Raw genomic sequence first — 11,074 nt, forward strand, 5'->3', positions numbered from 1 at the left:
CCTGAAGCTTCGTGCGGAGCGACAGACCAGGTAGCTTCCACACAGCGTTACACAAACGATGAAAAGATAATGCCGCTCGACTGATTCGGAGTGAGACCTCTGCTGTTAAACCGGAGCCGGTCATGAGCACACTGCCCAGATATGGAAAACTCCCCACTCTCTCCACAACTGCCCCATCACCAATCGGGAGTTGTAGGGATGGAGTGTCCGATGGTACAAAATACCCAGGCAGGTGCTTAGTTTTGGTGGGGCTGATGGTATGGCCCCACCTCTTGGTGGCAAGCTCCAGGTTCAGCAGCAGCGCCTCCAACTCCTCCTCTGAGTGAGCAGCAATTACCAGATCATTGGTATACATAACGTGATTGAGCAATAGGGAGCCATCCCTTGACCGCACCCGGGCATCGATCAGCCTCCCATTGTATGTGTACCAAATGGAAATTCCTCTGATACAGCTATTGAAGGTTTCACGAACTACGTGGTCAAAATAGATGTTTAGTAATGTGGGACCCAGAGGACATCCCTGTCGCACCCCAAGGTGTACAGGGAATGGCTCTGACTCCCGGCCACGCTTGCACACACGCACATGCACAAAAACAAAGATCACCCTATAGGCTTTACATATTGTTGGGGCAAGTGCTGTCAGCGAGCACCTGTGAAGGCCGACACGGCACACGAGGGGGTGGGTGGCCAACACCACGCCCGGCCGCCGTTGTCTCCCCAGTGGCGATGTTTACAGATTGCACCAGGTACTAATTTAAGGCTAAGTCGACCAACGGGAGGCCCAGGACCGATGCAAATAATCGTCACTGGGGTTGGGCGTGAGCGGGAATCGAACCCGAGGTCTCCAGGTTTGGTAGCGCAGCGCGCTAACCACTGCACCACCGCTCACTATTTCACTCACAATCGGGTCCCATATGGAAACAAAACAAAGCCTCCAGATGCTCCTCGGGCTCCTCGGTTGGTCGAGTTCAAGTCGAAGATACAGATGCACTTGGCTACTGGGTATCACGTATACACACTCATTCATTGGCCCAAAACATCGTTGTAGTATATAGAGGACCGCAGAGCTTGGGCAATTGTTGAGAGCGCCGGCTCTTTCTGTGGTTCCTCGGCGATTGTGAGAGATCCACTTTGCACGGAGGCCTCCGCTGCTGCGCGCAGTGTATCTTCTGCACGTGGTCATCACCGACTTGGCCAGCCGGGAGTCGTGGCACGGCGCGGCTCGGGACTGAGACATCGACGGCGTCGCTCCAACGGCAGAGACGACAGAACAACTTCGCGAAGTAGCTCCGCTCTCGTGCATTCGCGTGGCAGTGGCCAGACTGTGGAGGAGAGTGTTTCCCTGGGTTACACATTTCTCACGGTCGTCGTTCTCTATTCATGCTGGCTCGTAATGGTATTCACTCACAGTCTGTGCGCATGCTGGTGCCAGACGCGATGCGCACGTTCCATTCGTCAATCAGGTTGAAGTTCAATTGCATCTGGAGTTGGGTGTGATTCAACAGGATCGTATAACCCCACGACTCTTGCTGAATTCAATATTGTTATTTTCCGCTTGTTTACCCAGGAACGCCTCACCGAGTCTCAAGACTCTTTCCGGAGTGTCCTGCCAAGTTGTCTCAATGCTGCTCTTTCTCTCTGTGTTTCCAAACGTAATTTGCGGTATAATTTAGCTAGATTTGGCGAAAGAGAAAAAAATGTGAACTATGACGCGGGCACAGAATGGACAACTCTTGTGAATGACGCCACGGGATCTTTAACGTCGGCTCGTGAGATCGGCGGCACGAACGGTGCGAGTATTTGTTTACGGTGAAGACTCGTCGCGGTGCTCGCCAGGGCAGCCGCGAGAAGTCGCGAACTCGCGACCGCTGGGCCGTGTCACCGCCCCCCTTTATATTTGAACCTTGTGCTGCTGCTGTTGTTGTTTGAACCGTGTTTGTTCCATAACCCCCAGGGTCTCCCTTTCATCTCGACTGGCTCCCATATGGTTACAATAGAATACACGTCCACGGGAGAGGCTGCTGCTGCTGCCTGCCCGCGACTCCCACGCGCGCTCTGTCTCACCCCCAGACTCATCTCGCACCCCCAATCCCTCGCACGTTCTTCCCGTTCCTGGCAGCAATTAAACTTTGCCCTCCCCCTGCATCAATGTGCGCATTCATCGGAGATAGGGGAGATGTAATGAGACACGTAAACAAGAACTACGAGATGTGTCACAGATTATATTCACATTTACAGGAGAGATGACTGGGGAGAGAGATGCATTTAGACCAGTCAGAGATTTGTAGTCCAGATAGATGGATAATATAAATATGAATTGACGAGCGCCTATGAGAGAGATAGGAGACACATTTATTCAGAAGCGAAGGAAAAGCGAGATGAGACATTGTACTGAGAAGAGATGAGAGAGCGAGACGTGAATTCATGAGAGATGTACTAGAGGAGGGGACGGTTTCAGGAGAGATGGAAGACAGACAGGGAGAGCTTCCAAAGAGATGGGAGCTATTTGAGCGCTATAGATGCAGATAACATGTTAATTAAACAAAGGAGAGATATACTACGATGGGACAGAACATTCCGAATAAAGATCAACACCAGCACGTTCACACTGTGACCAGAACAGAGTTAGAAGGCTCCCAGCCTCGCCAGCGGAGTCGTGATGTTGTGAAAGTTGCCCATGGCCGGCGCCGTGCCGCCTTGCCATGCCGTGGGGGCATTACCCAGGCACCGCAGGTCTCCCCCCCCACATCACTGCCCGTGTCCTCCACCCACCCACCCACCCACCTCCCCCACCTGTGGGCCAACCCCGTCCAAAGTGCGCTCGGGGAGAGGCGTTCCGATCCCTGGGTCCGGGATGAGGAGCGTGCGACTCCATCCCCGCGCGCCTCTCCTCCTCCCCGCGGCGAGACGGCGAGCGCCATGGGCTCCCCAGGGCCGCTCTACTCGCGCCTGTCGCGGGTCAAAGTGTCCAATCCCGTGCTGCGAGAAGCCCTCGCGGAGTTCATCGGCGTCTTTATTCTCATCGTGAGTTGACGTCGCTCCATCTTCATCATCATCATCACCATCATCATCAGCATCATCCAGTGCCACGTGGATCATTGTGCGTACAATGTGTCGATGTTTAGGCAAAATTATCTGTGTTCGTGGAATGTGTCCGTGTGTTTTTGTGTCGTTGTGTTTGTGTCTATGCATTGTGTCTGCGCGTTTTATGTTTGAGTGTTTGTGTGAGAGTGTGAATGCGTGTGCGTGTGTCAGTTTGTAGATAGCGGTGTCTCAGTGGCTGGGTACTGCTCTAGGATCCCGGCCACAGCTACTATCATCGGATGGCAAATTCTATTTAAAACGTGTACTCAGCCTCCCCTAGGTCTACTCGGCCTTAATGTCTAACCTAGTGGAGTGTGCATATATTGACACGACAAAGGCGGCCGGTCACGATGCTGCCCACACGACGTTCCTCGCGTGCCGGAGAGAGAGTCGGCGAAGCTCGCAGAACCATCCTCATCATCATCAGCAGCTTCCCCGATCCCTGGGGAGGTGCTCGCTAACAGCACTTGCCTGTGCTGTGTGTGTGCTGTGTGTGTGCTGTGCGTGCTGTGTGCTGCGGTGCGCCCTGTCAGCTGTTCGGCTGCGGCTCAGTGGCCCAGGTGCATCTGAGCCGCCACTCCGCCGGGCAGACTCTCGGCATCAACTTCGCCTTCGCCTTCGGGGTGGTCATGGGGGCCCACCTGGCCTGGGGAGTCTCGGGTGAGCGGGGTGGGGGGCACGGGGCACGGGGTGGGGGGCACGGGGTGGGGGGCACGGCACGGGGCAATGAGGAGAGGGCCAAGTGGTATGCCCCGCAGAGGAGAGCTCTGTTTTCAGAAAGACACACAGACGCAGACACACAAGCACAGAAGCAGACACACAGAGACATGCACACAGATACAAAAACGCACGGACATACACACGCAGATATGCAGACACAAAAAGAGACACAAACAGACACTTAGCTACATATCCTTATGCACAAGCACACAGACGCAGGACATACATTCACACACACACGCATGCATATACACAACATAGAGACATACATATACACAAATGTAGACACAGGTTCAGAAATATGCATACATACATAAAGACAGACAGACTTGCCAACAGACACACGGACATTCTGATGCGCATGCACACAATGTGTTCTCGTCGCTTTTTGTCACCTGCTTTTCTTGGTGTGTCTATGTTCATGTGTATCACTGTGTGTGTGAGAGTCTAAGGCTGGAGCGGTGGCGCAGTGGTTAGCACACCGCGCTACGAACTCGGCAACCCAAGTTCAGCTTCAGAATCAGAATGTTTCTTTATCCTAGAGGAGGAATCTGAAGAGCTAATAAGCTCTTTTTTAAATCCTTTATATTAAGTTCACTTGCTTGCTCAGGTCCGTGCAAATCTTTCGGTCGTTTTTTAACCCACTTCCCGTGATCCAATCGAGCTGACATTTTCCACACAGACTCGTTGTGCGTGAGAATTAATGTTCGTGAAATTTTTTTTCCTAAATTTTACACTTTTTAGGACAAAAATATTATATTTAATTACCAATTGCTTAATGCTGCCATGCAATCATCTGACCCATTGGTGGCAGCCATCTCAAGCCAGAGGACGAGAGGACTCTAGCCGCCACGCATATAAAGGATTTATAGTGAAAAACTTTGTTTTTACGGGTTATACTTGTCACAGATGTTCAGTCGGAGTTGGAATTATCTGAACCGTTCTCGGACCTCCCATAGATCGACTCAGCCTTAAATAAATACCTGGTGCAATGTATAAGATCAGCAATGGGGAGACAAAGGCGGCCGGGCATAGTGTTTGCCACCTCACCCCTCATGTGCCCTGTCGGCTTCCAAAGGTGCCGGGAAACAGGAATTGTCACAAGTGCCTGTTGATGGCGACACGGGGACCTCTGTCTGTGCGGTCGTGAGTGTTGTGAGACAGTCATAGGCTGCAATGGTGTACCCATGGCGTGGTTGGCGGCGTGGAGAATACTGGAGATGGGGTGATAGCTGTGTCATAGTGGGGATGGTGTGATGGTGGTGGTGGTGGTGATGTTGTGATGGTGGTGTTGTGGTGGTGATGTTGTGATGGTGGCGGTGTATAATGGTGGTTGATAGTGGTGATGATGGTGGTGGTGGTGGTGATGTTGTGATGGTGGTGACATGTGCTGGCTGGTGCACGCTCGCACTCTCGCTCTCCACTCGTGCCTGCTGGTGATGTTGTGGCGGTGTAATGATGATGGTAACATCGTGATTGTGATGGTGTGATGATGGTGATATTTTGATGGTGATGTCGTGATGGTGCTCATGGTGTGATGGTGATGTGATGGTGCTGTGATGGTGATGTGATGGTGTAGTGAGGGTGTGCTGGTGGTGTGTACTGGCTGCCAGGTGCGCACCTGAACCCCGCCGTCTCGCTCTCCATGTCGCTGATCGGCCGCTTACCCTGGAGGAAGCTCCCCGTGTTCTGCCTCGCGCAGTTCCTGGGCTCGTTCGTGGCGGCTGCCACCGTCTACGGCCTCTACTACGGTAACAACAACCACCACAACAACAACAACCACCACAACAACAACCACCACAACAACAACAGCCAATGGAATCGAGGACTCCGAGAGACTGTCCGTGTTTCCGTGCCCTAAACATTCAACATCGCCGCCGTGTCCCGGTGGCAAGCGAGCATTTGAAACATCTCCAGAGAGATTCCCAAGACGACGGTGCTTCTGGGCCTGTGGATAATTCTCCAGCACTCGGGGGCTTGCACAGGCGGCACGCATCCACAGCAAACCCGAACAGAACCCCAGCAGCTATGTGAGGCGGTGCTCATCTCCTGTTCACAGCCCTGAGCCAGTGGGGCAAATTACACGTTCCCATGACGGGGGGGGGGGCGAGTTAATCCATAGGACCACCACAAGTGGTATCGTGGAGATGTGGTGTACAATCCTACAGCCTGAAATGTCCTGCACCCGCTTTTCCAGTTAGCATCGAGATGTGTTCTAGGTGATAACTGCTGCTTCGCTTGGGAGAGATCTTCACGACATGGCCGATCACGTGCAGCTCGCAATGGGGAGACACTACTTCTGGTCACCCGGCAGCCCAGCGGGTTCGGGGAGTCTCACAACTTTGCGTGATCCACGTGACCATTGCCAGCTAGATCGCCAGCTCTCCATGCCCGGCTGGCTCACCCCCTCGTTCCTCCACAGATGCCCTCATGGCGTTCAACGGTGGGAACCTGACGGTGACCGGCCCCGGCGCTACGGCCGCGATCTTCGCCACCTATCCCTCGGAACACCTGTCCATCGCCGGCGGCTTCTTTGACCAGGTGAGGGCGCGGCGGGCGGGTCGAGTCTGCGTGGCCAGGTGAGAACTCAAGAGACCAGGGCTGGAGTCTCAGCTGCGAGAATGACCCCGGGTCACCAAGACGACAAAAGCGCCACGAGTCAAATAGAGAGCCGGTGTTGTCCTCTCGCCGTCTGCAGGAGACTCCTTGGGTTCCTTGCGAGTCTCTGCGGCCGGAGTAAAAACGTGGCTAGAGGGGGACGTTTTCGTTCGGTTGATCGATTACATCAGAGATCATCGATTGCGTTTCTCCTTGGCTTTGGTCGTTTATGGAACTTTGCTGTTGGTAGTGGCCGCGGTTTGTTGGACAGCACCACGATGGCAGACCGGGGGGTCTTTCAATCGGTGTGGCGGATAATCGCACTGCGTCCACTTCAGCACCACGAAGGATCCCGTCCGGGCACCACCAGCACCCTGGCAAACATGTAACTTGCACGTGATAGATATACAGGGAATGATCTGTAACCCGTATGAGCAAAAGTACATTTTTAAGCCTTGCAGAGTCTTGAGACTTTACCCCGAGATTCCTGCGTTTCTTCTTGGCGAGTTACTGTACAGACGGACGGGACTCTGACCGTGATAGAAGGTAGGGTAGAGGAGCAGGTAGGAGAGTAGATACGTGAGTCGGTGAGTGAGGCCAGCGGATAGGTGGGTCCGGTAGGTGGGTAGGATAGTTGGGCAGAGCAGGCGAGTCGGTGGGTTGGTAGGTAAGTGGAAGGGTTGGTGGGTTGGTAGGTAAGTGGAAGGGTTGGTGGGTTGGTAGGTAAGTGGAAGGGTTGGTGGGTTGGTAGGTAAGTGGAAGGGTTGGTGGGTTGGTATGTGGCTGGCAGGGTTGGCGGGTAGGTGGCTGGCAATGCAGTAGCCCTCAACGAGAGTGACTTGTCCATCGCTCTGTCCTCGTCGGTACCCCCCCCCCCCCCGCAGTTGCTGGGCACGGCGGCGCTGCTGCTGTGCATCATGGCACTCCTCGACTCCAAGAACAACGCCGTGCCGCGCGGCCTGGAGCCGCTGCTCATCGGCCTGGCGGTGTTCGGCATCAGCCTCTCCATGGCCTTCAACTCGGGGTGCGCCATCAACCCCGCGCGAGACTTCGGCCCCCGCCTCTTCACCGCCATGGCGGGATACGGCAGCGAGGTGTTCACGTACGTGAGGGGAGGGGGGGTCGGAAGACGTGAAGCAGGCAGATGCTGAGCGGGGTGACCGCGTGCTTTTGGTTTCTATTTGGGCTTAAGAGTTGACCGCTGGCCATGTCACAGTGCGACAAAGCGACAACGTCCCTGCTCTCTGTGGACACGTGGCGGTGCGCATCTCCGTCAGAGAAACCTTGCGCCAACGATGGGAATTCCACTTTCACGTTGCACGGGGCCAGAATCCCCCATGGAACGACTGTGGCCCTTGAGTCGATGGGTTGTCAACCCCTTACGAGGATTTGAACTATTTTTCAGGGTCCCGATTGGTGCTTAGCATCGCCTACAAATTCATGGGGAATATCCCTCAAAACCCCGTTACACAAACACCTCGGCAACCCGCCTGCTCTCCCGCTATTAGCCACCTCCCATCCCACTCTGGTCAAGCATCGCGCAGCGGACGATGAGACCTCTGCGTTCTCCAACTACTGCGCCCCACCGATTCCCACGTGTCCTGTCTGCGTGCGCCGTGCAGGGTGGGCCCCCATTGGTGGTGGGTCCCCATCATCGCCCCCCTCGTGGGGGGCCCGCTGGGTGCCCTGTGCTACATTTTATTCGTGGACCTGCATCACATCGCCCCGCCGGAGCTGCCCTCAATGGCGCTGGAGCCGCTGGTGTCCGACGAAAACCACCACAGCAAGGGCAGCTACGTCGCCGTGAAGACGGGGGGGCAGCAGGCATAGGCGGCTTGCCGGGCCGTGCCCACGGTCACCAGTGACGACTCGTCGCGGAGGCCGCCCCAAAGCGATGTTACTTCCCCGCTCAACGTGCACGCAGTTGCATGGCAAGCTAAGGGAGAATTAGTCGCAACAATAATAATCATAATTCACATGCAATCGTTCTCAGGGCGCTATGCATGGCAAGGTGGAAAACAGTTTAACAAAAAAGTAAAGAAGAATTGAGAAAGACGGTTGAACATCAGTAGAGAGAGAAATGCATTTTAAAAAGATGCGTTTTTAGTCGAGACTTAAAGATTTGTCTCGGAAGTCGTGACCTCGGAAGGGCAACGGGTCACAGAGTTTCGGCCTCGCAATTGCAAAGCCGCCGCCGTCACCACCCCCCAAGTGTGACGCCGAGACCGTGGTGACAGCGAGCAATGCAGTCCGAGGATCTTAAAGATCTTGATGGAATATTTGGCCGGAGGTCATGAATGTAGGGAGAAGTCCATTTAAGGCCTTGAATACCAGCAACAGAATCTTAAAATCAAAACGGGGTACGAACAGGGAGCCACTGGTGCACGTGGAGATGACCTGGGTGCGCGTGTACCCGGCCACGCAGGGCGTTCACCAAGTCCGCCAGGTGAACCTGTAGGAGTGTCACGTGGAGCTCACCAGATGAACTGAACCACCACCCGGAGCCGGAATGATCGGGGCCCCAATCATGAATGTTCTAATTATTATGATTGGCGACTTTGTGACGATTCCGCTTTATTTATGATACGCAGTGGGGATGAATGCTTCGTGTGATATATATAACCCGTCAGATAAAAATAACTGTTTGTATTGATGCAATCTTTAAATGTATATTTTGTAAAAACTTGATGTGAAATGGTAATTATACTTTTTTTTCGGATAAATTATCGTGTAAATAAGTTCCGTGCTATTGCGGGAGTGGGTTTTGTCCAGGTGAAAATAGCGGCACACGCGTTACCAATCCACGTACTTTAGTTTCAACTGTGTTAAATTAACGATGCACACACACACGATTTTCCTTTCAAACCTGAAAATAAATTGAAAGCTCATTAACGTGTTATCTGCTGTCACACAACTGCTCTGATGAACGCCTGACATGCTGGAATATATTTGCTTTAACAATGTGATTAGATAGGGCTAGGAGTGTTAACACAAGCTGATCACCTGGCCTCCATATCGCGAGCCAAGCACCCACTCTAATTATAGCCAAGCAGGTTCACGTTCAAGCGTATCTGGCGGGGTGACATTTGGACGTTTTGGCACCAAAGTCCCCCATTACTCGAGGGCGCGGTCAAGGTTCCGGAGCGCAGCGACAGCGTCTTAAGCCGCCGAAGGGAGTCGCCGGTATTTACACCTCAACGTCGGGGCAGTTAGAATTGCAGTTCCACCGCTAGCGAGATGCGTTATGCAATTAGATCTGTAGGCAAGGGCTAAACATTAACCCCGTTATCTAAGGCTGTGCGTGCGGCCGAAGGTTGCCCTCGGCTGTTGCTTCTCATGACAGTCGCGAGCCGTTGTTATCTCCATGCCCATGGCCTTGCACCACCGCATCAGGCTGGACCAGTGGCCCCCTGGCCCGTGACATGGCGAAACTAGCTGGCTCATTAGGACAGCTTGTACGTACACAAGATACTCAAGCAGTCGTTGTACCGACACATCGGAACGATTTATCCCCAAGTGCAACCCCTGATATTTAATATAAGCCGAGGCAAAACACGAAGCTCTTCCCCCTGCGCTTGACAAAGCCTGCCACAATGTTGTTTATTTAAAACTTCAGGCTAAAAACAAGCACGCCCCGAACCCTAACGCCAAGCCTCGAGCACAACAAAGCCGGCCACTATTCTCGAACGAGCATTAATCGACCCAGTCGCTGGGTTCTCGCCTCGTCGCTCTCATTAAAAAGCTCTCGTGTTGCGGAGCGCGTGCCTGGCCTGCGAGCTCTCGGACTGCATGTGGTCGCCTGCAACCGTTTTGCTGCAACGGGCTGAGCCTCGGCGCCTGCTCCACCACGGCGATGGTGGCCACACGGGGGGGGGGGGTGAACTTGTAACCCGTGGTGGGGCTCACGTGGACTTTGCCGTGGGTCAACACGATGCCAGGTGCAGCGGCCAAGTGCAATAAAGAGGTGAAGTCCACTGCCCACCACCCGTACACACGGCGCCCAGACAACACCGCGTCCTCGTCTCATCCATCTCCTCCCCCACCGAACACCGCCCCCCAATTTGGCAGTAAACCGACTCCACCGTCCAACAAGATAAGGATGCAGAGATGTACAAACAGCTGGCGATTATCAGTGCAGTGAAGCGCATCACTTCATCTCAACTGGATCCCAAACATTTACAGAGCCAAGAGCCACCGAGGTTTGAGATCTCTCGCCACGAGCGATTCTCCACGTGACCCTGTGACGACCTCGGACAAGGCAGTGCGAGTCTCCGGTGCCCTCGATTTCACCAGATATGGTGGCGTGTCTTAATCAAGCGCAGGCCACCTCTGATGCACGGCCACTCTTGAATATGTTATTCATTTTGCAGTTCCTTACAAACGTGATATTTGGGCTTAGACATTAAACATTATAATCGAGTACTTTTGGCAGTGCCGTTCTTTCAGTGCAAGGCTATCACCAACGTGGCGCGTTTCTCGGACGGGATGGGCAACATCGCGATTGTGGTTCTACCCAACTAAGCGCGGCAGCATCCCACGAGCACCTCCTCCTCGTCGTCGTCAGTGGTCTGTCTTCCGCTGCTCTCTACATCTGTCCGCACGTCCTCCCTTGTTGCACATCGTCTCGCATCGTCATTCTTCTCCTTCCTCTCGGTCTCGTTTGATCAGCTCT

At 53.8% G+C, this 11,074-nt stretch overlaps 1 protein-coding gene across 1 annotated transcript; it reads left to right on the forward strand.

Annotated features, from left to right (window-relative positions):
* Positions 1-2,817: 2,817 nt before the first annotated feature.
* Positions 2,818-10,187, forward strand: LOC144949910 (aquaporin-3-like). The gene is made up of 6 exons (XM_078879895.1): positions 2,818-3,024; positions 3,618-3,744; positions 5,418-5,555; positions 6,227-6,345; positions 7,287-7,504; positions 8,025-10,187. Exons 1-6 carry the CDS (start codon positions 2,920-2,922, stop codon positions 8,230-8,232), a joined length of 915 nt encoding a protein of 304 aa, XP_078736021.1. The 5' UTR covers positions 2,818-2,919; the 3' UTR covers positions 8,233-10,187.
* Positions 10,188-11,074: the final 887 nt, after the last annotated feature.

This window comes from Lampetra fluviatilis, chromosome 3 (assembly GCF_964198595.1).
Source record: "Lampetra fluviatilis chromosome 3, kcLamFluv1.1, whole genome shotgun sequence".
Classification (NCBI taxonomy): Eukaryota; Metazoa; Chordata; class Hyperoartia; order Petromyzontiformes; family Petromyzontidae; genus Lampetra; species Lampetra fluviatilis.